This window comes from Fibroporia radiculosa (genome assembly GCF_000313525.1).
Source record: "Fibroporia radiculosa TFFH 294 genomic supercontigs, scaffold2356, whole genome shotgun sequence".
Lineage (NCBI taxonomy): Eukaryota > Fungi > Basidiomycota > Agaricomycetes > Polyporales > Fibroporiaceae > Fibroporia > Fibroporia radiculosa.
In genome coordinates, this window is record NW_012133347.1 from 67,120 (window position 1) to 92,646 (window position 25,527).

The 25,527-nt window shown below is 55.1% G+C and overlaps 8 protein-coding genes across 8 annotated transcripts; 4 read left to right on the plus strand and 4 right to left on the minus strand.

Annotated features, from left to right (window-relative positions):
* Positions 1 to 327: 327 nt before the first annotated feature.
* Positions 328 to 2,925, plus strand: FIBRA_03882 (uncharacterized protein; the record flags this gene model as incomplete). Its single annotated transcript, XM_012325707.1, has 12 exons — positions 328 to 526; positions 589 to 722; positions 771 to 861; positions 919 to 1,286; positions 1,337 to 1,448; positions 1,509 to 1,536; positions 1,588 to 1,620; positions 1,677 to 1,850; positions 1,908 to 2,319; positions 2,374 to 2,412; positions 2,467 to 2,705; positions 2,766 to 2,925. The coding sequence occupies 12 exons, from the start codon at positions 328 to 330 to the stop codon at positions 2,923 to 2,925; spliced, it is 1,989 nt and encodes a 662-aa protein (XP_012181097.1).
* A 333-nt stretch (positions 2,926 to 3,258) lies between these two features.
* FIBRA_03883 (uncharacterized protein) lies at positions 3,259 to 7,192 on the minus strand (the record flags this gene model as incomplete). The annotated part of the gene is made up of 7 exons (XM_012325708.1): positions 3,259 to 4,114; positions 4,176 to 4,462; positions 4,525 to 5,548; positions 5,603 to 6,099; positions 6,151 to 6,341; positions 6,880 to 6,929; positions 6,984 to 7,192. The coding sequence occupies 7 exons, from the start codon at positions 7,190 to 7,192 to the stop codon at positions 3,259 to 3,261; spliced, it is 3,114 nt and encodes a 1,037-aa protein (XP_012181098.1).
* A 2,087-nt stretch (positions 7,193 to 9,279) lies between these two features.
* FIBRA_03884 (uncharacterized protein) lies at positions 9,280 to 15,072 on the plus strand (the record flags this gene model as incomplete). Its single annotated transcript, XM_012325709.1, has 7 exons — positions 9,280 to 11,045; positions 11,120 to 12,992; positions 13,049 to 13,278; positions 13,333 to 13,718; positions 13,778 to 13,947; positions 13,997 to 14,231; positions 14,279 to 15,072. 7 exons carry the CDS (start codon positions 9,280 to 9,282, stop codon positions 15,070 to 15,072), a joined length of 5,454 nt encoding a protein of 1,817 aa, XP_012181099.1.
* A 615-nt stretch (positions 15,073 to 15,687) lies between these two features.
* Positions 15,688 to 19,737, minus strand: FIBRA_03885 (uncharacterized protein; the record flags this gene model as incomplete). The annotated part of the gene is made up of 16 exons (XM_012325710.1): positions 15,688 to 16,329; positions 16,383 to 16,609; positions 16,666 to 16,739; positions 16,795 to 16,880; positions 16,944 to 17,311; positions 17,362 to 17,917; positions 17,971 to 18,288; positions 18,341 to 18,452; positions 18,501 to 18,628; positions 18,688 to 18,804; positions 18,854 to 18,905; positions 18,954 to 19,223; positions 19,275 to 19,408; positions 19,460 to 19,549; positions 19,608 to 19,679; positions 19,732 to 19,737. The coding sequence occupies 16 exons, from the start codon at positions 19,735 to 19,737 to the stop codon at positions 15,688 to 15,690; spliced, it is 3,252 nt and encodes a 1,083-aa protein (XP_012181100.1).
* Positions 19,738 to 20,155: 418 nt separating this feature from the next.
* Positions 20,156 to 21,115, plus strand: FIBRA_03886 (uncharacterized protein; the record flags this gene model as incomplete). The annotated part of the gene is made up of 4 exons (XM_012325711.1): positions 20,156 to 20,194; positions 20,248 to 20,355; positions 20,407 to 20,697; positions 20,759 to 21,115. 4 exons carry the CDS (start codon positions 20,156 to 20,158, stop codon positions 21,113 to 21,115), a joined length of 795 nt encoding a protein of 264 aa, XP_012181101.1.
* A 58-nt stretch (positions 21,116 to 21,173) lies between these two features.
* FIBRA_03887 (uncharacterized protein) lies at positions 21,174 to 22,079 on the minus strand (the record flags this gene model as incomplete). The annotated part of the gene is made up of 6 exons (XM_012325712.1): positions 21,174 to 21,290; positions 21,370 to 21,483; positions 21,538 to 21,702; positions 21,754 to 21,828; positions 21,883 to 21,955; positions 22,012 to 22,079. 6 exons carry the CDS (start codon positions 22,077 to 22,079, stop codon positions 21,174 to 21,176), a joined length of 612 nt encoding a protein of 203 aa, XP_012181102.1.
* Positions 22,080 to 22,314: 235 nt separating this feature from the next.
* Positions 22,315 to 22,820, plus strand: FIBRA_03888 (uncharacterized protein; the record flags this gene model as incomplete). Its single annotated transcript, XM_012325713.1, has 2 exons — positions 22,315 to 22,719; positions 22,758 to 22,820. 2 exons carry the CDS (start codon positions 22,315 to 22,317, stop codon positions 22,818 to 22,820), a joined length of 468 nt encoding a protein of 155 aa, XP_012181103.1.
* A 565-nt stretch (positions 22,821 to 23,385) lies between these two features.
* Positions 23,386 to 25,135, minus strand: FIBRA_03889 (uncharacterized protein; the record flags this gene model as incomplete). Its single annotated transcript, XM_012325714.1, has 11 exons — positions 23,386 to 23,448; positions 23,501 to 23,523; positions 23,577 to 23,789; positions 23,846 to 23,855; positions 23,926 to 23,937; positions 24,001 to 24,073; positions 24,124 to 24,136; positions 24,194 to 24,299; positions 24,349 to 24,592; positions 24,652 to 24,665; positions 24,725 to 25,135. The coding sequence occupies 11 exons, from the start codon at positions 25,133 to 25,135 to the stop codon at positions 23,386 to 23,388; spliced, it is 1,182 nt and encodes a 393-aa protein (XP_012181104.1).
* Positions 25,136 to 25,527: the final 392 nt, after the last annotated feature.

The following is a 25,527-nucleotide window of genomic DNA, read 5'->3' on the forward strand; positions in this document are numbered from 1 at the left end:
CAAGCGTGTTGGCGGAGCTCAAATCCCAGCCACTGCTCACGTGGTCACCCGCGGCGCGCCACCACCGCGACACAGTCTTGGTTATGTAAGCTAAGCTAACGCGCTCTACACTCGCCAGTCTAACTTGAAGTCCAGCGTGCGCTGCTCGGGCCCGTCCTTGCTTGTTCGTCGTCTCCTCTCACCGTGCGTTGCGTCTGCTTTCTGCGCGGGCGATTTATCTGGATCATTGCGGCAAGACGCCTGGTAACATTTAGCCATCACCGCCCGCACTGCACCAGGAACAGATTACCGCCTGCCTAAATCGGTCTCTTTGCCCTTCCGACGACCATGTTTAATGCCCCCCGTCCATCGCGGCCGTACGGCACATCCTCGACGAACGGATTCGGTGGCAGTTTTGTGAACGAGAATCCCCTTGCAAATTCTATCTACGACGACGGCCTTGATCCATGGAGTAGCGCACCTAGCCCAGCTCTCCCAGCTCTTCCCTCCTTCCCGTCAACTTCTACCGGATTCAGCTCAGTAATAGGTAAGCAGCCGTGGATCATTAGCAGGTTTCAATTTATCTCACTGCCGGCGCACTCTCGACAGGTGAGGCAACCGTACCAGCAATTTACCATCAAGCTTTCGCGGCGGTCGATGGTGCCAATTCCGGAGAAACATCCGTCAATGCTCTGTCACGAGTTCTTGGGACTTCATCCCTCTCCGCATCTACGATAGACAGAGTGCGCCGGACTGCTGTATCTCATGCATAGATACTAACAGCTTTCTAGATTGTGAGCTTGGTCAGCTCTCGTCCGCGTGTGTCGAGATTGGAGTTCTTTGTTGCTCTGGCACTAGCTGCCCTCGCTCAGGGTAGTAGAGGTACGCTCCTCCGTTCGTAATCTTTAGACGTCGGCGGCTCATACAACAGAATCATAGACATGAGTATTGAACGGGTCGCTGCCTTGGCACAGGAGGACTCTTTACCCGTTCCAAGTCTCGATTTGACCTCATTAGTGCCGTCAACATCAAATTTTGGACAGTATCCTAGTACTGAGACTGCTCGTTCGCTGCCCGCGCGTGGGTATTCTACCGAGGACCCATGGAGTACGGCGAAATTTCCAGCAGCCCCGCCACATACAACCAACGGGGCGGGCGATGGCCTATCAAACGGAATCCCTTCCAGCATTTCTGGCACTGGATTACCCAAGGAGTGGTGGAAGAAGCAGGAAACCGTATATGTCAATATCCTAGGGCAGCAAGGTTTCCTCTTAAATCGATATCTCGTCTATGAAATCTCGACTGATGTGGGCGCTCGTTCTGATCCTCGTGTCATCTTATTCTTACCCGCCCGCAGCGAGGCGCTCCTGTTCCAAGACGCTATTCAGAATTTGTTTTCCTGTGGGACTACTTGGTCAAGCGTTATCCTTTCCGCTTACTTCCCGCATTGCCACCAAAGCGTTTAGGGCGTCAGTACCATGGCATCTCTCGTTTTAACTTCGTAGATGTTGATGACTGCTTTCGTATAGCCGACGAGAGCTTCATCGAGCAACGCAGGTGAGTTCTTCTCGAATCTCGGTTACTTCTCATGCCTTACGCCTTCTGCAGGAAGGGCTTAGCAAGATTTTTGAATTTCGTAATGTATTCGGATCTCTTTGTGCCTTTGACTATTACATCTAACAGGTATTCTGATGTAGCAATCATCCTATAGTCAAGGACGATGGGCTGCTGGCGATATTCCTCACGAAGCCTTCGCTTGAGTCTTGGCGTAAAGAGAACCCGCAGATTTCTTACGACGAGGAGTCTGCCAACAAGCGCGTCGACAGCGTGGAAGAGATGAGCATTCCTAGTGATCTGGACGACAAATTGGTGTACGCTTGATGATATCTTCTCACAAACCACCATGCTCACGATCATCACGCTGACAGGTCGGTCCGTGGCAAAATAGGTTTCCTCCTTGAACACTGGCAGCGAATTTGCCTGTTGGCGGAACGAGTCATCAGGCGCCGCGAAGCAGAAGCGGTACGCCTTACTCCTCTCGTCCGGCGGTCGTACCTACCGGCTCATTTCGCCTTCCCTCCGTTCCCTCCGTCTCCCACTTCCTCCTCGTCTGATGCGGATTCATCATCGTCCATCCTTTCGGCGTTGGGCGTTGGTACACCTCGTGTTCGGGAACCGCAGGCGGACTTGGCCAGACTGACGAACACGATGAAGAGCTTGGTTGAAGTCAACGAACGATGCTGGCGGGGCGACGAATGCGACTTGTGCACGGGCGTTAGGCAGGGACTCGCCCACGTTTCCTCGCATCTGCAGAAGCATTCCGATTTGCTGGAACATCGGGTAAGTTCACCGACATGTATGGTTGTAAGCTCTTTTCACTGATGTTAAATGCAGTCTCGTACGATGTTGTATTCCACCTTGGAATCTTTGAAGGTGAGGTCTAGCCGAGCTTCATGTGTAGTAGGTTTTCTAACACGTCATCTACAGAGCCAGCGCGATCTATATATCGCTCTTAGGGATTTATATATCCGGCACGACAAGTTGTCGGGCGATCAGGTTGACCGCATGAAGAAGCGCGTAGAGGTCAACTCATTGAAGCTCGAAAATGCGAAGCAAAGCAAGAAAGATGGCTGGGAACAAGATGCGGACAAGTTCACGGTCCTTATCGAAAAAGACCAAAACGACATAGCCATTGCTCTTAAACGGAGAGTCTTCATACGTGCATGGTATGTTTGTTCAATGGTGTAGGCCCGTCGCGTGCGATTTACAGTTGTGCTTTCTTCCAGCATGTGGCACGAACTGCGGGTGGTGTTGCATAATCGCGAAAATGCTCTTCTAACTCAGGCCGTCAAGCTGTTCTCTCGCGATGAATCCGAGTTTTCAGAGAGTGTGATGTCGAACTGGAGTTCGCTGACGGAGGCGGTGGAGGGCATGCCGTTTGAATAATCGCTTGCAATCTAGGGTTTCAGTTAGCTCACGCAATTATTGTCGCATGCTTGATCATGTCCAGATACCACTCATATCCTGTCCTGCACCATCCTCAACGGACACAACTTATTTATTCATCCCCGTCCGCACTCACTCTCGTGCTCCCATGCACAGTGCACCTCTCGAAAGTGTTCCGGGTTCATATTACGCTGCTTGGATTACACTTAGGACATAATCATAATCATAGCTTCACCGGGAGACTGAGTAACGGGGGGTAGTGATACAGGCCACCGAATGCACGAAGGGAGATACAGCTACAGCGAATCATAATAAGAATTATACTCCCAATTGTCAGCTCCACCGTGCTTGCTCGTTCCAACCCGGGCCGCGCGGGGGGCTTGACATACCACCCCGTCCACGGCCTCGACCCTTCGGCCAGCCAGTGTCGCGAGGTCTGTCGAGGTCGCGGCCGCGGCTCCTGCCGCGATTGCGACCCCCGCCTCTACTCCTATGGCTTCTGTCACCGTCCCGCTCGTGGTGGAAACCCGGAGGCGGGGGACGAGGTCGGTCTTGCTCATAATGAGCGTGGGGGATGTCTGTGTACGCGTGGGGAGGCTGCGGGGGCTGTGTGCTGGGGTACGGAGCGGGGGGCTGGAAGGGGGGAGCAAAACCGGTCGGCGAGCTCAGCCAAGGCTGGAGGGGAATCGCTTGTTGAACTTGGGGGAGAAGGACAGGGGGCGTGGGATGGTGGGACGGGGCGGACGGGATTGGCTGAGGGGGCACCACAGCAGACGAGGTCAGTGTCCGTAACATGGCCTGGATCTGCTCTGGGGTTAGTTGCGCCACCCCTGCCGCCAATGCCGCGTCGGCGGGCGAGCTCTGCGGCAATGATGTTGGGGCGGGAGGTTGAGGATAGACATTGGTGGAGGTAGAAGCCTGCGGGACCTGCGGGACAGCAGAGGGAGGAGGCGCGACCTGAAGATATGGAGCGGCGGGCGGCGTCGGGGGCGGCGCGAGTTTTCCCTTGGTCAAAACCCAGATGCCCACAAGGTAACTTGCACTCCTTGACTTTGGGAGACGCAAATCGTCCAAGAGCTCCATGTAGTCTGGAATGGCGTCGGTTGAAAGCAGCGGCACAATGTACAGCTCTCGGCCTGGCGCCCACTCCTTCGGTCGGTTGCCCCACGGGAAGACGAGGCCGTGACGGCTGCGGAGGGAGTGGAAGATCCGTTCAGCCAATATACGACGCAAATGACGGACAAGCTCACCTCTTCCCCACCAGATGGTTGACGAGTGCCTGGAACCCCGCGCTCTCGCCGCCTGTACCGGGATCAGGAGAAAATGTGACGGCGATCAATTCTTTGGATGGGTTGAGCCGCATCTGCGTGAGGTATTGCGCCGATTTATCCACCGGCACACGCCCATCAATGCGCATCTCTTGCGTCGGGAACAGGGTGCGCCACAGGGGCGACCCATCTCCCAGCGTCCGCCCACCCGTTTGGCGGGCGGTGAGTGAAACGCTTTGCGCCACCGCCGCGTCTAGCGGCATGCTCAGCTAATAGGCGTAAGTCAGAACCAATGCGGTGTGCAAGGAAACACGGAGCGGAAAGCACTCACTGTGCCCGTCCAGACTTTGGGCAGGATCTCAAAAACCGCCCGCTGCGCCTCGGGGCTGTCGTCCGGTGTCGGAGAGAGGCCTTTCTCGTCCTCGTCCTTGCCCAAGAACATGTCAAAGTCCTGGTCATCAGCTTCTCCGTTCAGGACGTCCATGTCCATGGCTGCATCTGGCTGGACCAGAGCCCGTTCGCTCGATTGGGAGCCGTGGGCCTGCTCGAGCGCAGAATCCGTGTCTTTTGACGTCCAGATAGCATTGAGATCGAAAGACGGGCGGTCGCCCTTCGCACTTGGTGCGGCGAACGGGGAAATGCCTGTCGAAGACATCGCTGGGGGCTGTGTCGCAGGAACAACGGGCGTCGAGGCGACACCGTCAACGACGGGGGCAGAAGCCACGGTCGTCGCAGGGACATCCGGAGGAAATTCATCGTCAATGTTGATCAAATCTGCCAGGTTCAGCTCGTTCTCCACTGGCCCAGTATAATCAGAGGCCGGGGGCACGAACGAAGGGTTCGGCGCAGGCCTGTCCACTTCCGCCATCGGCGGCGTTGCAGATTCACCCATGTGCAGAGGCTGCATAGGAACCGAGGGGGGAGCACCCCAGCTCGATGTCTGAGATACAACAGGCGATTCAGGTGGAACAGAACCCTGACCGAGCGTACTAGCAGAGCGTGCGCGCTCCGCCTGCAATCGTAATCGAGCCTGACGTTCTTTCTCAATCCTCTCCTCCTCCTCTTCCTCACGGACACGCTCGATATCACGCTGTGCAGCACCGTTCACGTCTTCAATGTTCTCAATGCCCTTGTGGGTGATCTTTGCCCGCGGTAGAGTCTGCTTTTTCAGGATAGAATGTGCCAGCGCCTCTTGTTCAGCCTGTCTGATCGACTGCTTCGTTTCCTCATCTGCTAGATCAGTAGAAGACATAGTAGAAAGCTCTTTGGGAGTCAAGTGGGCTGAAGCAATGCGCTTGTGGAGAAGGACACGGTCAGGTTTGCTTAAATTAAACGACAGCATTCGGAAGCGCTCCCTGTAGACGCAAGTCAGAGCTTGTTCGCGGAGATGGAGCCCGAGTTGGACATACTTGTATTTACCCGCGGCCACTCGTTTCCCCGACTTATCGGGCTCAGAGTACATATCATGGACGCACTCCTCCAGCTCCAACGCAAATCGCTTCCCCGCTACCTGCACCTTCTCCTTTTCTTCGTCTGTGAGATACTCCTCTTTTTTATCTGGCTCGGTGCCATTACGGTTTTCTCCGGACGCAGGATCGACATCACGTAAGAAGGGATATCGCAAGAAAATAGAACAAAATAGCTCTTGGAACTTCGTCAGACAATACTTCCTAGTAGGATCCTCTCCTGATTCTGACCGCGCCCGCTTCGCTGGCGGCTCAGAAGTAGTTGATTGCTTGCGTTTAGAGACACCACTGTGAATTGGCGAGTGCGACTGCGATTTATCGCTTGCTTCACGAGTAGTCACGCTGCCGCGATGTACTCTCTTTGCCGCCCGGGATGTCTTTGTCGATCGTCCGGGTTCGGATTCCGTATCCGTGGACGCAGAAACACGGCGCAGACGGCGCTGCATGACATGTTAGATGCGCGACTGCAACCCAAGCGGGATCACGCTCACCTTCCTCGATGACTCTGATTTCGTCCTTTCCGCAACATATTCGTCCCCACTGTCCTCCTCCGTATCCGATTGTTCGATTTCTTTCTCGCTCACAGCCTCCTCCGCGTCTCCCACAGCTCCCACGTCCGGCTGGCTTCCTGATACGGACCTCTCTCCTACTTGCTCCATGCCGTCGACGCCTTCCCATTCCACTGCAGAAGAGAAAGAACATCATCAGCGATCACGAATAGACTGGCCATGAAGGCAAGCAGAACTGATAACAAAAATTCCCAAGAAATGGGTACTTGCTCGAGTGCTCAAGGAAGATAGGCCGTACACACATTACGAGACCTTCGGGCACTCGTTCGTCATTCAGGCAGTTCACTATTTCACAAGCCTTCTCTACTACCACCTTTACAGTGATATATAGACCGACGAAACGAGCGCCAGCCTATCACCCGGACGCACTTGCTGTCGGACTGACGCGCACGCTCAACAATACTCTACATACGAGTGACTGACAGTGGCCACTCATAGTGCAACATGAGAGCAGTCACGACAACATTACAAATGGTATTGTCGAAGTACATGGACGAGCGCACAGCAAGAGACCTATCGGTGAGAGAGAAGGGCCAGCAATACTCACTGATGGTGCGCAAACCAGTTTTCTGGCTGCAAGGCGCGCATATGTAACTCTCTAGGTGAGACGGGTGAACAACGGCGAGAGAGCTTGTGATGGAGGAAACATACGTATATCTTCCGCATCTCTGTCGCTCAGGTCGATGCAGCGAAAATGGTACCTAGAAAATAATCAGGCTCGGCCGATGCAGCCAACAGCAAAAGACTGGACGCACCATTCCTTGCATTCTTCGCATCTGATCATAGGCGATCCGTCATCTGGCTTTCGACACGAACAATGCACTTGGGAAGCCTTACTCGCAACGCGCGGCTTCGACTTCCCCTTTGCAACTGTGGCGGGAATCTTTGTGTTTTCCTTGTTGTCTAGCTCTGTCTGGGATTCCGTCCGCGCAGGGCGCGAACGGGTTGCTGGGCGAGCGGTCATGGTGCTGCCGCAGGCGGGTGGTGAGGAGCCGGCGAGCTGTGTGGTGGGTGTGGTGGACGCGGAAGAGGTGATTGAGTGAAGATAACCCTGAGTCATCCCACGTCCGACTATGGCAACTGGGTGGGACCCGGACCACCGGCGTTGCCACACGATTGGACCCCTATCACCTCCGATCCCGCGCCGCCGCCGCCACCAAGCTACGGCTCCTTTAGAAGTTGACAAGCAGGATGTACTAAGTTGCTATTTGTATGCTATCAGTAGTCTCAGGCTTACTGGTCGGAAGTATTATACGGCCGAGTACGAACTAGTGGTGCCGTTTGACCTGTCCCAGACGGCCAGAATGTATCGTAATGAGGCACCTTCGAGTCGTCCGGATAGATGCCATCCATTCGAATATCGAATTGTGCTCATATCTCTGTCGGCTGCGGAGTGGAGCCGCTACCCCTTAAGACGACACTCCGGAGCGTCGTGACCGACACGCTGTATGCGGTGTATTTGCACAGTTGCACGGTATAATCAGCCTGGGTACAAACACATGGTGTAATACAGGGAAGCTGGGTGTAATGTCGCTGTAATGGTCCGGCGCAGTGATAAGTTCATACGGGCGCCGAGTAAGCAGCCTCGCTCCACCCACGCCTTCATAGTGGAAGCTTCCCTGGACCCGTATCAGCGGCCTTGTCAATCGTTGGGCACGGCACGATGATTCTTCGAGCAATTGGGACCGAAGATTAGACATGAGCATGTGGTAAGCTCCGCGCAATGTTCCGAGCGAGATACTACAACACAACCTGCAATCAAGGAAATTCGAGCCTTTTCAAATGTTCAAAGTTCAATGGGAAAACTGCTGCCAGCCAGAGGCAAGGTGGACGCGCTCGATCTTGGCGAAATCTCGAGGGCAGTCACGTGACCGTGCCATATGGTGAGCGGAACACGCGGAGTGGCTATTTGCAACGGTCGAGGGCTCGAGGCGCGGTAAAGCTCACCGTGGACGGAGGCTAGCAGGTCTGGAGCTCGCTAGTGAAGGGGCAGAGTAAGTGGTCGGGCTACACATAGGGGGCATGGGATGGAATTCAATGGGTAAATCAACAGCGTGTCTGCGTGGACGAGATGGGTGATCAGCACAGTCAGGAGGCCGATTCCGGTGCTAACAACGGCCTGATGCAAGCGGTACGTCCGTCATACCTTTCGTCATTGGCGTGGGGTTGAAGAGTCTAAAACAATGGCCGCCGCCGAGGTCGAGGATGTGTGGTTTGCGATGAAGCTGAAGTTGAATGGGAACAGGGGTCGAGGTTGGCCCCTGTGGGCAGTGGCAGTGGCGGTGTTGGCTGAACGCATTGGCGGCGGCGATGATGAGGATGAATAAAAGCAAGCGGCTGCGACGGCGGGGGGGCGCGGTGGCCGGACTCGACGCGTCTGATAGCGTGAGCAAGCGCCCGAGTTGGAAAGTCGGCGCCTGCATCCTCCACTCGGCTAAACGGGCGCTCGCAGTGAAAGTGCCGGTCCTCCCGCTGCACGAGGTGTTCCCATCCGACTTCGCATCCCTCACCGTCGACCCTCCCAATCCCCTTCGCTCTTTTCTCTCCCCGCCATCCGTTGGCACCGTCCCCCACGCTCCCCGACGCGTCCCGCCCCTTCTCCCCCGACGTCGTCCCCATCGTATCCCCCCCGTCCTCGCCGTGTCTCACCGTGATTGATCAACCTGCAGTGCTTCTATCGGCCTTGTGCCCTCCTCTCAATTGGACTTCGCGGCGCGCGGGGAAGCTGGGTGTATGCTTGTCTGCTGATCATCGCCTCAGCTTGCGGTCAGTCTCCCCTCCTTTCGACCCTCTTCTCCCTTTTCGAGTACCAGCGCGTGCAGGCAAGTTCTTCTCCCCCTCGTTTACGCGATTCGCTGGGCCGCAGCGCAATCTTATGCTCGTTTCCTATCAAGTCTTCACAATCTATGCTCACTCCTATCCTCTCGCTTGCAGCCTCCATTCGTGAGTCCTCCTGCGCCCGGTCATCTTCCGCCGTTAGCACTGATGCTTATGTTCAGGCATAGCCACTAGATACCCTCATCACCAGCTCCCCGAATCTTGCACATCCACATGGCGGCCGCAGTCCTCAGCTCTTCAAAGCTTTCCATCTCTAATCCGTTCTCAATGGTTTCCCACAGGCGCTCCGATGCTCCTTCTCCCCTTCCGTCATCGGCAGCTTCGTCGTCTAAGCTTCACTCTTCAGGTCAGGGTCCATCAGCACCGGAAGTACAGCCGAAGACATTCAAGCGCCTCCGCTCATCGCTGGAGCAAAGCTTGCGTACGGCCACAAAGTCCAAGGCCAAAGCGAGTGTCTCCTTAGACGAGTCGGCAGTCCTCGTGGCTAGCGAGAGTAAAGGCAAGGAGCGCGCGTCAGAGGATCACATCGTCCCTCAGGAGAAAGACAAGTCCAGATCGAGGATGCTATCTAAGGTTTCATTTCGTCGGCCGGTCGCCGGAAAAGAAGCAAGTTCCCCACCTCCTGTGCCAGCCGTCAGGCTGCAACAGGATTCCGAACACGGAGACAAGGGCGGCCAACGGGACAAGCACCGTGTAGCGGGTACCACGAGTTTTCAGACGCCCTCCCTTAGACAAGCCTCCATGTCTTCGCCTGCCCTTCCAATACCTTCTGCCTATACGCAGCCCTTTGCCCTTCCGAGCACCTCCTCGTCGAATCTGCCCGCCCTGGTCTCGTCCCCTAGAGAGCGCTCACGAAAGTCGGATGCACAGGCGAGCATTAGTACAAGAAATATTAGTGGACCCACTCCACTCACGCCCAAGCGTGACTCTCGCCTCAATAGCGCCGCGAGTTCGTCCCCGACCCGCGAAAAGCACAGACCTTCAGCCCTCACTCTCTCACGCAATGGCGAACGTATTAGCCCTCGTTCTCCAGAGACCCCAACGAGGCGGAGCCGAGAGCATACGCGATCTCCAGACCTACCCCCATCACCCACCCCGCAGGGCATGGTGGGACTGACGTCCCGGCGAGCCGCTGCTAGTGCGTCCAATCTAGCTCTCCGTGCTTCACCAAGCCCGCCTCCCTCCCCCACCCCATCTCCGATGAGTGCTATCCGGGCGCGGTCTTCATCTCGCACGCCCACCCCTCGTGCCGCGCCCTCCGCTTCCTCATCGCATCTTCCCTTATCATCTACATCGTTCACATCGATATCTGCAGGGCGGCCATCGCTGGACGCTGGTCGTCCTTCCCTGGAATCCCGAAGACCATCGGCTGATACTGCGAGACCTTCGCTAGAAGCTCGGAGGCCATCAGTTGATACGGCGAGACCCTCCTTCGAAGCTCGGAGACCCTCAGCCGACTTGAGGAGACCATCTTTAGACGTCCCGAGGTCCTCGCTAGACGGCCGACGTCCTTCGCTAGATCAACGACCTGTACCTCTCTCGTCTTCACCACCGTCTAGAGCGGCCTCTCCGAGCACACCGCCGCGCACTCGCGCCATCTCGCCATCTCATCGCAGCTTTTCTCCAAACTACTACCAAGGCCGCCTGCAAAATGCGTCTACTACCTCGCTGTTAGCATCTAGTCCCGAACATCGAGAGCAGATCCGTTCTGCGTCCTCGTACCTGTGCAAAGAAATGCTGAAGCCCCCATCGCAGCTCAACAAGTCAAGTCTTCAGCCACGAGAGTGGGAAGAGGTGGAGGTTCGGATGCGTGGTTTGGCTAGGCTTGAACGAGTGTGGGGAAAGAGCGGCGCTGGCATGGGCAGCTCGAGCCAGCTGAGCTCGGTTGGGGTGACCTCTAGTGGTCTGAGTGCCGGCGGAGAGGAGAGGGAAAAGAGGTTTTTTGGTGACGCGCTGAGGGATGGCTATGTTCTTTGCCAGTGCGTGCATACACTCACCTTTGACGATCGCAAATTTCACTAACGCTCACCACGCGTCATTTGTGGATAACCAGACTCATGAACAAGCTTTTTCCGGCACTGATATCTCGCGTTGACCCGCGAGAAGACGGGCTTATGCGTATGTCCAACGTCACGAAGTTCATCGCCGCATGTTCGTCTGTTGGCGTTCGACCTGAGGACCTCTTTCACCGAGACGACCTCATCGAATCTAGTGCCGAGTGTCTGGCACGGGTAGCGAGGACCGTCATCGCGTTGCAGAAACTGGCTGAGTCTCCCGCTCCCGAGAAGTCCATCCAGGGCGGCGGAAACGTGCAGAGTGGGCAGTCCCCAGGCCCATATGGTTCTGGTGCCGGTTCACGAGGCGCGGCTTCCACACCGAACCTAGCATCAGCGCAAATGCAACGATCTACCTCGCCCGTCGGCCCACACACGCCCGGCCGCAAGCGATGGAGCCCACCACAACCGCTACCTACTCTTCGATCCGACAGCCCGATTGAAGAAGGTTCTGCGAGCTCCAGCGATGGGAAGGCTACCGTTAATGGGAAGGTTGCGCGAGATAGGGGTACACCTGGCGGTAGTGATATTGACGAGGTCCCACCTATCATCTCTCCCCCTCCCCGCTCGCCGCTTCGTCCAAGGGCCAGCATCGAGAGGGCTTCGATGGCCGATTCGACTCTTGCTATGGTTGGCGATTCCGTGCGAGGCTCCATGGTCGACTCGATTGCATCTGTTCCGATGAGACAGTCTCAAGCGTCCAGTTACATGACCGATATGACCGTCCTGTCAAGTCTGCTCGAGGTTCAGCGGACTAGCAGCGCTGGCTACAACAAGTTTGGTACGATTCGAACGGTCACGACGGAGGCTACCTCTGTTGACGTGGGCGAGACGCCCTCTTTGACCTTCACCGAGGGGAGTTCTATGGCAGCATCGTTAGCGGAAGAGTTTGGTCGCAAGCGTCCGGGTGAAGTACCGTCGCGACCATCCCGAGAGCGGCGCCCGAGCGAGACGGCTCTGAACGACTTGACGCGAGTGGTGGAGGAGACCGAGGAGGGCTCTGCGAGCTCGAAAGCCGCAAAGGCCAGCAAGAAAGCCGCTGAGCGCCGCGCCGAGGCTGATAAGGAAAAGCAGCCGAAGTCGCAGCCAATCAAGTTGGGGAAAGGGAAATGGCCCGACGATTTCCTGGATGCGTTCTCGGCCCAGAAGAACCCACTGCTCGACGAAGACGAGGTTGATATGCCTGCCAGTCGTGTGCCTCTTTCTGCCTCTCCACCCCGAAAGCTCGCATATATCGGTGCGTCACGAGCCGACGCGAGCGTAGAGTCGCTTTCACCCCCTCCGCGGCGCCCTGTGCATCGGTCCAGGCACAGTATCGACACCCCCGGTCTTCTACCGAAGGATTCCTTGCTCCGTCGAGACTCTAGCCCAGATGCGGGCCTAGCGCAGCCGTCTTCCCCTCGAATTGTGCTTAGACGTAATAGCAGCAAAGCTGGTCATCATCGGAACGGGATGTACATACCACGGAGTAGTTCTCATTCGCAAGACAGCGAGTCGCGTGTCCCCTTCCCTCGCACTGTGTCCGCGGAGCACGGCACTCCTCCTGCTGCGGACCCGCCCGCCCGCGTATCCTCCCCAGCCGTGCCTGAGTCGAAGCAGGACGTATATGCTTGCGAGAGTAAGCCACGGCAGCCCCGGGGGCGATTCCAGAGCGAGATTGAGGGCTCCAGCGCTCGCAGGAAGGCCCGTCCAAACTCGGTCGACGACTTGGGGGCACAGCCCAGACGGTCGAGGTTCGAGAGCATGGTCAATTTGGGTGTTGCGACGGGCAATGCGAGTGCGAGTGACCTGATCACGAGGGACTCCTACGAGGGCAGTGCGGTGCGCCAGACCCTCATTGTCAAGGAGGAAGGCAAGCCGCCTACTCAATTCGTAAGCTGTCCAATGCAATTGGGTCCGGGCTTTGACTGACATGAGTGCGCACTTAGCAACTTGGCAACTGCATCGGACGAGGCCAGTTCGGAGCTGTCTACCGGGCGCTGAACCTCAACACTGGCCAGATGGTAGCGGTGAAGCGCATACGGCTCGAGGGGCTGAAGGAGGACGAGATCAAGCAGCTGATGAAAGAGGTTGACTTGGTGAAGAGTCTTTCGCATCCCAGTATCGTCAAGTATGAGGGTATGGCTAGGGACAACGACACGCTCAGCATCGTTCTCGAGTACGTGACTGACACCATCATGTGATATTCGCTCGCTCATAAGGCGGGGTTTAGGTACGCCGAAAACGGCTCCCTCGGGCAGACGTTAAAGGCCTTCGGAAAGCTGAACGAGCGGCTCGTCGCCGGATACGTGGTCAAGATTCTGGAGGGGCTGCATTATCTCCATCAGAGTGACGTCGTGCACTGCGACCTGAAGGCGGCGAACATCCTCACTACGAAGAACGGTAATGTGAAGCTGTCGGACTTTGGTGTTTCGCTTAACCTTCGGGCCATGGAGCGCGAGATGAAAGACGTCGCGGGCACGCCCAACTGGATGGCTCCTGAGGTGATCGAACTCAAGGGCGCTTCGACCAAGTCGGATATATGGTCGCTCGCGTGCACCGTGATCGAACTGCTCACTGGCCGGCCGCCGTACGCTGAGATTGCGAACAGCATGTCTGGTATGTGCCACTATCATAATTGCATCGAGGCCCGCCTAGACCTGACTTGTCTATCGCAGTGATGTTCCGCATCGTCGAAGACAACATGCCTCCGCTTCCTGACGGTTGCTCAGACAGCTTACAGGACTTCCTCAGGCGCTGCTTCAACAAGGATCCAAGTATGCGTCCGAGCGCTGAGATGCTTTGCGAGCACGAGTGGTTGAAAAAGAACTGGGCCCTTCATAACCAGGTTTGTGGGTCTCCGCAGGTTGTGTCCATTAATTCTGACTCGTCACCAGGAGCTGCGTCCGCAAGACAGCATCCCATTCCTGCGCCGTGTCAGTGCTGATTACCAGAACCAAAGAGCCGACATCATGCGTTATCTCGCGAACGTTGAGATGCCCGAGTCTGACAGGGCGACGCCCGAACTGCGTCCGCGCATAGACAACTCGCCTTGTCGGCGGCGCATGTCCAACGATCCAGAGTCCTTTTCTCCCCGCGAACATTCATTTGTCAGGACTACCTTTGGGAAGCGTGCGTAGTGTCCTCTTTGTGTTTGCCTACGGCTGACGTTTGCACAGCCGTCATTTGTCGCGTTTGTAACCAATCCGTCAAGAAGAGCGCGGTGCTGTGCGAGCAATGTAGCCTTATATCTCACGTCAAGTGTGCGCCAAACGCACCTCCTTCCTGTGACCTCCGCACGCAGCTGCTGCTGTACGCGCAGTATGCGGAGAGCAGCAGTCCAGGTGGTCAGTATAGCGACCCTATGGAGCTGCTGGCAGCGCTGCAGACGAATGGACCGGCGTTGTCCGATGGCGATTTAACGCCTAGGACAAGCATGGATTCGACGCCCCCACATCTTTCGCCCCTCAGCAGCCATCCTCACCCGCCGACGGCTTACAAAGTGCTGCAGGCATTCAAGCGCTCGAGGTCCTTTTTGACGGACCAGGACAGATCCTCCGCTTTGTCGATGTCGGCTCCTACGTCTCCCGTTCCCTCATCGTCGCAGACGCCCGAGCGGCGGCAAGTCACGCAGAAGCGCTCCATACTGAGACGCAAGTCGGACGTCCACGAACGCCCGCAGTCGATTTCCAGCGAGAGCACGTCGCAGAGGAACTCGAGTGTGCGGAGCGCGGTGACCGCGGCTGAGAGCTTGAACAGCACGACGCGCCGGTCGATCATCTCTACGGAAGGCCGCAACGGAGTGGAGAAGAGCGTCTCGCGGTTCTCGCAGGCGACTACGTTTTCGATAGTGTCCGCCGCGGAGACGGAGCGCGAGGATTCTGGCGCTGGTGTGTTGAACAGAAAGAGCAGCAAGGAAAAGCACCGCGACCGAGACAGTAAGTCGAGTAATAGCGGCTGCACCGTCCAGTGATTGTGGAGATCCGTCGCGTCTCGTCCCTCAGTCGAGCCCCCCAAACACACAACATTCTTGTACATATACCACCACCGCATTGTCGTCGCCCACGCACAACATGGATATTTATTACGCGCGTCCGCCAATTCTCTTGGTGTCCCCCTTTTATTCCACATCCCCTCGTCGGTACTGTATGATATCCACACTCATTGATAGGCCAGGCCGGACTTCACCACACTCATCATCGCTGCACGGTCTCCCTCCCCACTTACCTGTTTGTTTATTGCATATAGTGACTTAGTGTATTGTCTGCCCCGCACATAATGTTTTTCCTCCCCCCATCCCCCCGCCGTTGAAGTTGACGTAGCTAGCTCGCAGGGTGCCCGCCATCTCTTGTGCCGTGTACAGTATGTAGGGTTGCAAGATTACAGGAAATTCAGGCTCATTCATATGATGTTTTCTCGACGAGAGTAGAGAGGCCAATTTGAACAAGGCCGAGGCCGAGGCAGATGTCTATTCTGGTGAAAGCATTTGGTATATAGCAACACATAGGACTAGACCGCAATCTAAATGACAAAGACCAAACCTACACCAGCACCGCCAAACATACGATCCAAAAATACATTTCTTTGACTACGCGCCAGGAACAAAGGGACCCAATCCCGCCGCTTGGATCTTGCTCGGATCTTCTCGATTGAGCAGCTCGACAAGAGCAATGAGCTCCCGTCGGATGTCCTCCGAAACCTGTTCAGGCCCGCTAGGGTCCAAGACGTACGCGACGACGGCCAACAGACGGTCCATGTACGGATGGAGCGCGGACGGGAGCGTCCTGAACAGGTGGAAGATGGAGCGGAAAACCGCTGTATTCTCCAGATAGTCGTTCTTCAGCGGCAGTGCCTCGAAGAACACTGGCAGGACTTGGTCCAAGGGCACGGCCGCGGTATTCTTGCAGATCATACGCGCCACGGCGCCCACTGCATTGTCGCGAGCATTGAACCGGGCGTGCGGCGCGTCGGGCGACACAACGAAGAGGGGTCTGAGTGAGGCGAGAACGTTCATGTAGTGTACGGAGAGATCGAGAGCGGAATGCTCAATGAGGAGGCCGATGGCGAAAGCAGAGTTGCACTGCACTTCAGCCTCCTCATCAGCTAGCGCTCGGAAGAATAAGTCTAACAAGGTTTCAGTCATTGGAGTTACAGACGCTTTCATTCCGGCGATGATCTCGGAGAGACAACCGATCGCGGACGACCGATCACTGAGCGAGCGACTTTTTTTCTGCAGCACGAATTTATCAGCTTGGTAGCGAAACATAGAAATATTGTACCCACGTAGTACTTCGCAATGAGCGGATAGAACGACTTGAAAGCTTCAGCAAAATCTGCCCCCAAGACATTTGCGAGGGCAGCAACTAGATCGCCCGCTGAAGAGATCAACATTGAATCATACTCCGCTTGATCCTCAGGCGCCTCCTCGCTCTCATCTTGATCGGGGTCTTGCTGGCAGATGGCCTTTTGATCCAGGATTTGACTGGCAATATTGCCGATCTGCTCCAAACCTACAGGTGGGGTTGAGCTACAGGAAAGGGAGGAAGAGTCACTCAACAACACTTACGTTTTTCGAGAAGCGCAGGCCCAACTTTATTGATCGTTTCTGCGAGACCTACACAGAGACCGGCAACCACTTTCCTGGAAGTACATCTGGTGAGCACACGGCCGGATGCCTGCTCTTATATCTACGTACTTATTATCCTCTGATTCATACATCTCCAAGATAGGAGGTAGAACATGATTTATAAGAGCATTGACGCGTGGCTCAAGAGCAACATTCTGTAATGAATGCCGGTGATCAGCTACTTCGTTAGCGCCGTTTACTATGGAGCTGCCACTCACAGATTTCGCTCCAGGTTGCCATTCTTGCGGCTCACTGAGCTCATAGAAAGTCCGGATTGTCTCTAATAGTGCATCCGTCGCCGATTTCCTTATGCCGTCATAGTAGTGCGGGAGCATGGTGATGAGCTCGAGCGTACACTCCTCAACATATGGCAGGAAATGGGCCCGTGTTGCTCCAAAAAGAGCACCGATTGTATCTGCTGCAATTTCCTTCTCGATGCAAATTGTGCTGTTAACCTCCAACATCTTGTCAAGGTCGATATCTTCCGGTTCCATGTTAACGTTCCCGTTCGCATCGTCTGTAATCGTGATCGCGTTGGCGGGAGAGGAGCCTGATGCAAAGCTGGCAGCCGCCTCGGGGTTCGCAACTAGTAAGCGAGTCAATAGGGAGACAATCGAACCTCAGATAGTGACACACCAGATAGAGCATCATCATCTCCCTGCTCAGGCTGCTTGCAACTTGCGATCAATGACGGGACAACGTTAGGCAGGTACGGAGCAAATTCATCCTCAAAGACCCTCGACATTACACTGAAAAAGAGGAAACTGCACTCCCGAAGGCGGGCACTGCCCATTTGAATCCCCTCAAACGCTTGCTGCATCATGTCCGCGAAGTACGGCCGGAAGACGTCCTTGCCCACTGCTTCGGCGAAGGTTCCGACAGCGTCCATCGTGATACCACGAAGCTCTTGCTCTTCGCCTTCACCACGTAGTACAAGGAAGTGCTTGAATCGCTCCATCGTCGGCTGGAAGTAGGGCAAGAATTTGTCTCTCGACGCGTGTGCTGCGCTCCCCATCGCTCCGATCACAACTGACTTGACCGGGATAGGAGCATTATCTAGAAGCCCGACGAGGCGCTCCATCAAAAGTGGCAAGTACTGTTCGATCTTGTCTCCCAACACTTCTAATACCGCGTCCAACGCCGTACAAGCCGGTCGCTGTGTGACCGGATCATTCACGAGTTGCATGATTGTCTACAAAGTTGTCAGAACGAGCGCAACGGGAACAATGGAGATGTTGCACTGACTGGAATGAGCAATTCGTGCTTCGCGGCGCACTCTTCTTCCAACCACTCGCAGAGACAGCTCACGGCAACGCAGCTCGCTTTGCGCACCGTCGCATCAGGGTCCCGCAGCCCCGCCTCAATCACGGGCCATACTTGACTCATGAGAGGTGTCATAAACTCGCTGCAGCCCTCAACACACACGCCAAGTGCAAGCATCGCACCGCGGCGATAACTCGGCTCCGGCGACGAGAAATATTGTTGTATGAGCTGTCGAAGTACGGGGAAGACTTGAGTAGGAGGCAAACTTGTCGCAAGGCAGTCGATGATGCGGAGCGCAGACTGGATAGCCTTAGATGAGACAAATGCTGGCGGAGGGGTCGAAGAAGCTTACACGAGACGGTGCGTCATCATCAGGGTCTTCAGGTTCAGCTTCGGTAGAGATGGGCATCAGACCCTCAAGAATCGCTGGTGCAAGGCCGTGGCTTTGAACCTTCGATTTTTTACTGCAAAACCTGTCAAGATAATATGACAAGAGAACAGTTATCACGCACTATTGTACAGTCCAATTCAATGCATTCAGAGAGAGGATCCTGAGTTCATCTTCAAAATTGCGATTCGCGCCACACGTCAGAAGGAATTGCACGAGTTGGGGAATATGTTGTCCGAGAAGAGGAATTTCCTATGGGACACGACGGTATCAAGCCTCTGAAAATTTTAAGAGCGTACTAAGCCTCATACCAATATGAGCAACGTCTCGAGTACGTCAAACAACTGTCGGGCACCAGTCTCATTGCCGGCCTCGACACACTGACCAATAATGGTGATCATACCAGGGAGAAGTTGCTGGAAAGATTTCTATCGAGAAGTCAGACGGAATGAGCATAAGATCTCACTATGTACGCACTATGTCCCCTTTATCATCAGCATCGATATACTGTGCAATGACTCCCAACGCCCTAATACGTAATTAGCTCCGGGCGCATTGCAGAGACAAACCAGCTCACCTAACTGTAGTAACCCTAACTTCAAGGCTCTCGGGATCAGCGAGCAATCCTTCAAACAGCTTGAAGAAATTTTGCATGTGATTTTCGAAACCCTCTACAATGTTCTCAAGCACGGTGTAGAGGATATAAACTCCAACTTCGCGATGTGCAGCTGTTGGGGATGTGCATGTTTGTTCCAAAAAAGGGAGCAATTGCTGCCACTGCCCGATAGGGATTTCGATCGCGGCAACGGCTGCGATGACACGTGCGGTCGAGTGGCGAACGAGATTACTGTTGATATCTGAGTGATAAAGCTACAAGTAGCCAGGCGTCTGCACTGACCTTGGCTCAGAGAGCACAAGTCCGGGAAGTCTGTCTTTGATCTGCTCCCGATCTTCGTGTGGAACAAGCATCCATAAGTCTCCACTTCCCTGCTGAATGCGTTTACGCAGTTCGACTGCGGCAAGTTGACGAACCTGATTTGACAACGATAAAACGGCAGTAGAGAGGAGACTCGGAAGACATACCGCTTGATGGGGAGAACTAGCGATTATACTCGCCAACGCCGGAACACATGCAGGGTCCCTGTAATACTCTCGGTTGAGTTGAGAAGTAGCCTATCGCATGACGATTAGCTTTGGGACTTTGGTGCCATCTACTACTGTCCCTGCTCACAGCTTTCAGTTGAACGGTATCATTGGCTGTAGATTGAAGGAGAAGGGCATGCAGGCCCTCAAGAAAATTTGGCTAGTAGATGCGATGATTAGATGTACGACATTCTATTCACGTAGTAACTTACATCCATGACCGTAGACGAGAGGAAAACGAGAAGCGAGGAGCAAAAGAGTAGCAGGCGGCGCAAGGCAGAGGCCAAATTTTGGCTGAGTGCGAAATCCACGTGGTCGTGATCGATCAGCAAATGCAGCTATATTACGTAATGTATATTACCGAATCGAAATATCCCGGTGGTCTTGGCCACGGCACACTTCGTATTTGACGGACCACTGCTTCATGCAACAATGAGAGCTCACATTCCACTACTTAATAGGAACATTTCCCGACGCTGCTTTCACGGCCGGAATTTCAATCTGAAATCTGCTGCGTTACTGTCAGAACACAAGCGAAATGCGCACTCGACAGTGAACCCGGACGAAATCGCTTTGTTCTCCCGTCTTTCGTCTCTCTGGTGGGACGAGCACGGCGAGTTTGGCATGTTACATAGAATGAATCCTATACGGATGCAATTCATGCGAGAAAAACTGGTGGGCGACCAAGAAGCCAACCTACGCATTGTGCTGACCGATTACTGACGCAGCTAGAGTCGGCACGGGAACACCAGGACGAAGATTCTTGCGAGGCTTCGGAAACGTTTGCTGGCCTTGATATCCTTGATATTGGTTGTGGTGGAGGATTGCTTTGCGAGGTGCGTCTCTTGTCAAACGAACGTCAATTTCTGAGCGGAACTATGTTCTAGAGCCTTGCCCGCTTGGGTGCAAATACCCTCGGCATAGACGCTTCGTCTTCTAATGTTGCCATTGCCACGCATCATGCCTCAGCTGATCCTAGTTTGAATCTATCTTCGCACTCCCCGGCGCATAAATCGTCCCGGACAAGTCCAGGAATGTTATCTTATGCACATACCTCTGCTGAAGATCTCCTAGCCGCGCAAGGACCAAAACAATTTGATGTGGTCTGCGCAATGGAAGTAATTGAGCATGTGGATAACCCTAGGCTCTTCTTGAACGATTGCGCCCAGCTCGTCAAAGTATGGATCCACTTATTCTAAATATACAAGGATTGATTGAGCGTTCATCCATCAATGACAGCCCGGCGGTCACTTGTTTATCTCAACAATTGCACGCACACCGCTTGCTTACTTCCTCACAATCTTCGCAGCAGAACAAATGCTCCGTCTTGTTTCGCCCGGCACACACACTTATTCAAAATACATTAACCCAAACGAGCTTATTGATTATTTCCATCAATACAAGGGTCCCGAACGTGAAGTGCCTTGGATCACGCGTCTGGTAAATGGCATTCCTTTGCGTACGGAGGCTGAAACCAGAGGCATGGTCTACCTGCCCTGGAAGGGCGAATGGTCGTTAATTCCGCGTCATGCTCTCGGTGCAAAATGGGCCGAAGGTTGTAATTACTTGTTCTGGGTGAGGCGGCCTACAGAATGAACCAGATGCACTCATATGCACCCTGACTGTATAAAGACGTGGTTTAAGATTGTAAATATCAACTCATTAGACGTTCACCCCAAACCAAACGCTGCCGATGAGCGCGAACGGCACCTTGAAGAGTGATCCACGCGATCCAAATGCAAGCCAAGAGAGCGAGTGTAAATAGGGCGCGCTAACAATACATGCATGTCATGAACAATCCGCATAAACGTCAGATAAACATAAACGAAGTGGAAGAAAAATGCACGTACTATGAGCATCTTCCATTCCGAGCTAACCGGAGCATTCGTCGTGAAGATTATGGCCCGCAATCGAAGGGAGACTGGCGTGTTCAGCCACTCCAAGGTCGCGATGAGATCGCGTGCCTGATCAAAATTGCACGTTGAAATATAACTCGGAGAAACCATCAGGCTACATACTTTAGCCTTGCCGCGGTCATAGACATGCCTGATGTCTTGTACCTGTTGGCCGACTCTAGGTAACGTTCTTTCGAGGTCTTCCAACATAGATAAATTCTCATCAAGCGAGTGCTCCACATGTGGTACGGATGTGGTCAGTGCGAGATCAGCACGGCGCTGGTTTTGCTGTGGGAGTGTCAGCAAGGTAATCGGATCCTCGCGAGGAGACAGACAAACCTGAATCTCAGACAGCACCTCTTGCAGTAGATTATGAATAGCACGAGAGTTGCTCATGTCTACGGCAAGCTTCGCCTGAAATGAGATGAAAGAATCAGTATCAAAATACAATGCACAAACTCGTAATACCTCAAGCTCCTTGATATCATGCTCATACCGGGACGCGCGACGAGCCATCGACGCGAGTGCGGTATCTGAGTCTCTGGGAGTACATCGTATGCTAAGCCAAACGACATTAGAGGTTGTTTGGGTGCTCACCGCGTCCTCGCAGAGATATACGCGCCTTCCACAGCAGACGTCTCTTCAGACTGTAGATCGGACGGCATGGTCGCAGGCGAATGGATCAGCCTCCAGCTGGGCTACCCCCTGGCGAAAGGACGACGACGACCCAGCGCAGAAAGAACACGAAGGCGGGGATGAACAAAAGAGGTGCCGTTGCGTCCCCGCCTGTACACCCCGCTTAGTAGGCTAAGGAATGCGGCGCTGATCGCCCCCCACGTGCCAGAGACGGAAACAAGCTGTTTCCCCATAAGGCAATCCCCAATCAATGCCGTCTCTGCCATGTCGGTGACCAGAGCTCAGCTGCTCGCCTCTGCACACGCTTTGTGTGATGCCTTTGCGTCCAAAGCAGACATCGATGCGCTCTTGTCAAACTTCTCCTCCACCCACCAGATATCTGCCTTTGAACATGGTGAACCTCTCCTTGCCCCCTTCCTCGGCCGGTCCTTCACAGGGTTAAGAGGTTCTCAATCTGTCCCCGCATATTTCTCTCTCCTTCAGCAGCATCTCACATACAGCGATATGAGCTTTGGTGAATGGGTTGTCGACACAGATGTCCGGAAGGTGTGTGTCAAAGGCTGCGCGCAGTTCACCTGGGTGGAGGGCGAGGGCAAGGGACAATCCTGGCACGAGAAGTTCATATATCTGCTCGATTTTGATGAAGCAGCAAAAATCACGGATTACCAGGTGTGGGCAGACTCCGGAGCTGCTTACCTTGCAAGCAGGGGCGAATTATCCGACAAGAAAGAGGCATGTTCTCTTCTGCGCTCAGGGACCAAGACTCCTGACCTGCGAGCGTGTTACACAGGTATATGCGGAAGCATCCAAATCGGAGAAACGGTGATCATCTATAATCTCATTTGGCTGTGTTCACTTGTCTGATGTCGCAAATACGTTCTTATCCAGGGGTTCCTAACTTGTGATAGACTCCATTCCAACCAGGTCGCTTTGCCGTACTTATCCAAGTACTCTTAGACAATTGTCGGAGACTACTGAGGATTATGCATTGCGCGACAGCTCCAAAGACACAGTCGTAAAGTGAGGCTTGCCTCACATGCGTTTTTAGATAGCACCCAAAGTCATGCGGGAAAAAAAACCCTATCACAAGTCTATTCCAGTACATAGCCCTCGGCAGCATATGTTACTACATAAAAAGAAGACACATCTCTCCCAACGATGCATACAACAGTACAAAATTCTGACGTCACGTCAGTGGAAGAATACAAAGGTATAACCGAACGCGAGCGCATCCCGTGATCCCAGAAACAAACATGGGAATCACTTTCGTTTAAAACACGGTGGGCCGCAACATCAGCGAGGCTTGAAGTTCGCCCAATTAGCGGGATTCACCGTCTAGCTCACGGGCCAGGAGTCCGCGCGGACAGTAGTGATCCAGGAGGTGCCCGCATCGGGATACTGCACATGTAGAAGTCAGCAGGGCGGTTGGGACTGTGGGAACCGGGCTCACCTGCCAGACCATCACGCCCGCATCTGATGCATCAACGGTCAGCATTTTGCCTGTTGTCTATGCGGGACGAACTTACCCCATCCCTCCTCCTGGGCCTCTTCGACGCACTCAGCAAGCGTCGAGGGGCTCATGTATCCCGTGCTAGCGTCGCCGGTCGTGGCGGGCTTTCCGATCACCAGCTTGTCCAAGGTTACGCCGCTGCTCGCGATCTGGAACAGCGCGCTTTCGGGCCAAGTCGAGCTCGAGTTCGTGAGCAGGCCAGAGCACGTCGTGTATTCAGTGCTGCCCTCTGCGAAGCACTCCCGATCAGCCGAAGAGTATTTATAGAAACCCGTACGGACTCACGGTTGTAGAACTACAAGTGGAGACCGGACCGTTCTCGTCAAGCCGCATCACGCCTGTTATGCATTGAACGTTCTGCTCACCTGGATGTTGTACTGCAGCGCGGCATCGCGACCAGTTAGCGATGTGTGATCGATGTGTATCAAACAGAGACTTACCCAGTCAATAAGGCTTCCAACTTCCGAGTCGACCGTCAGGTAGCCTCCGTTGATCCAGTAGTTGGGTGAGAACCTGCCACATGGTCAACTCTAAAATTCGGCACGCTATCGCAAACATCATACCAAGGCGCAACCGCTGGTATTCATAGCACAAAATGAGCTTCAAATATGTCTGATCTGGTGTCTCACTCACGGGCATGGGTGATGATGTAGTCGCCCGCGGGAAGCTGGGCGCGCAGCTGCGTTGTGAAAGTCACCAGCCACGCCTCTGCGGTGCCTGCGTCCATTGCATCGAAATCCTACACGCTCCTCGTCAGAACCGGACAGCGATCCGGGGAGCGTACGCACCTCGTAGTCGACGTCGATGCCGTCCAGGTCGTATTCCTGGACCCAGGCCGCGAACGTGTTCGCGGTGTCGGTGGGGTCCGCGCCGCTCGTCGTTGGCACGTCGCTCGAGCCGAAGCACGACACCATGAGCGAGATCCCCGCGTCATGGTACTCGGACAGGATCGTGGCGCGGTCCGACGCGGTCAACTGGGTCCACCCCTCGGCGTTGTCCCACGCGCCCTCGAGGAGGAGGAACGCAAGGATGCTGCGACACAAATTTAGCTCGACATTCATTCCCGGACTACGTCCGAGGATTTCACGCACAACACGTTGTACCCCTGGTTGCCTACGTCAGTATGAGACCCTGGGGGGGGTGGGGGTGGCTAGCACTACGCACCGTGACGTCCGCGACGGGCGGCGCGCCGGTGACGCCAGAAACCCCCGCATCGAAATACTCCACAAAATACGGCGCCGTCGGGGCGGCCCTGCGCACGGGCGTGGATATCGCGACTGGGGCAGCCCCCTCGTCCAGCCCGTCTGCGGCCGGCGCACCGAGCGCAGGACCGACGGCGCGGAGGGCGAGGCCGAAGAAGATAGCAGTGAGCAGGCGCGAGACGGAGAGCGCGAACATGTCTGTCTGGAGCTGCTGGGCTGCTGCGAAAGCGAGGAGCGGGCGTCGCTTGGGGCCTGAACAGCGTCCTCTGCACGCATTATATACGTCCCCCGGCGCGAGCGCGTGAACACGGGAGCATGCAAGAATGGGAAGCCACGCGGTTCTTCCAGGGACACGGACGAGGGTGCTCGCCATATCTGCCGGGTTCTGTGCGAGTGCGATTCCGCGGAAGGGGCGAGCATGGGCTTGCGGCGGCGTGCAGCGCGATGGGGCGCTCGCACGGACGCCGGCAGGGCGGCAGGACGTGCACACACGAGGTCATCGGGAGGGGTGCAAAGTGCGCTTATGCCGATGCGTGCGCGCGGGTGGTAGCGCGTGGGCATGGGTGTGCAGCGAGTCAGTCCCCAGTCGGAATGACTGCGCTCAGCGAAATTGAAGTGCGCTCGATAGGAACAGGGCCCGCGTATCGAACGAATGAATGGGGTCCATGCACACAGCGATTGTTGATAGTGCTGTGTCCCCCCGAAGCACCAGCCTTCTGCGGCGGGCGCGCTGCAGGGAAATCGCAGGAAGTGTCAAATGGGGGG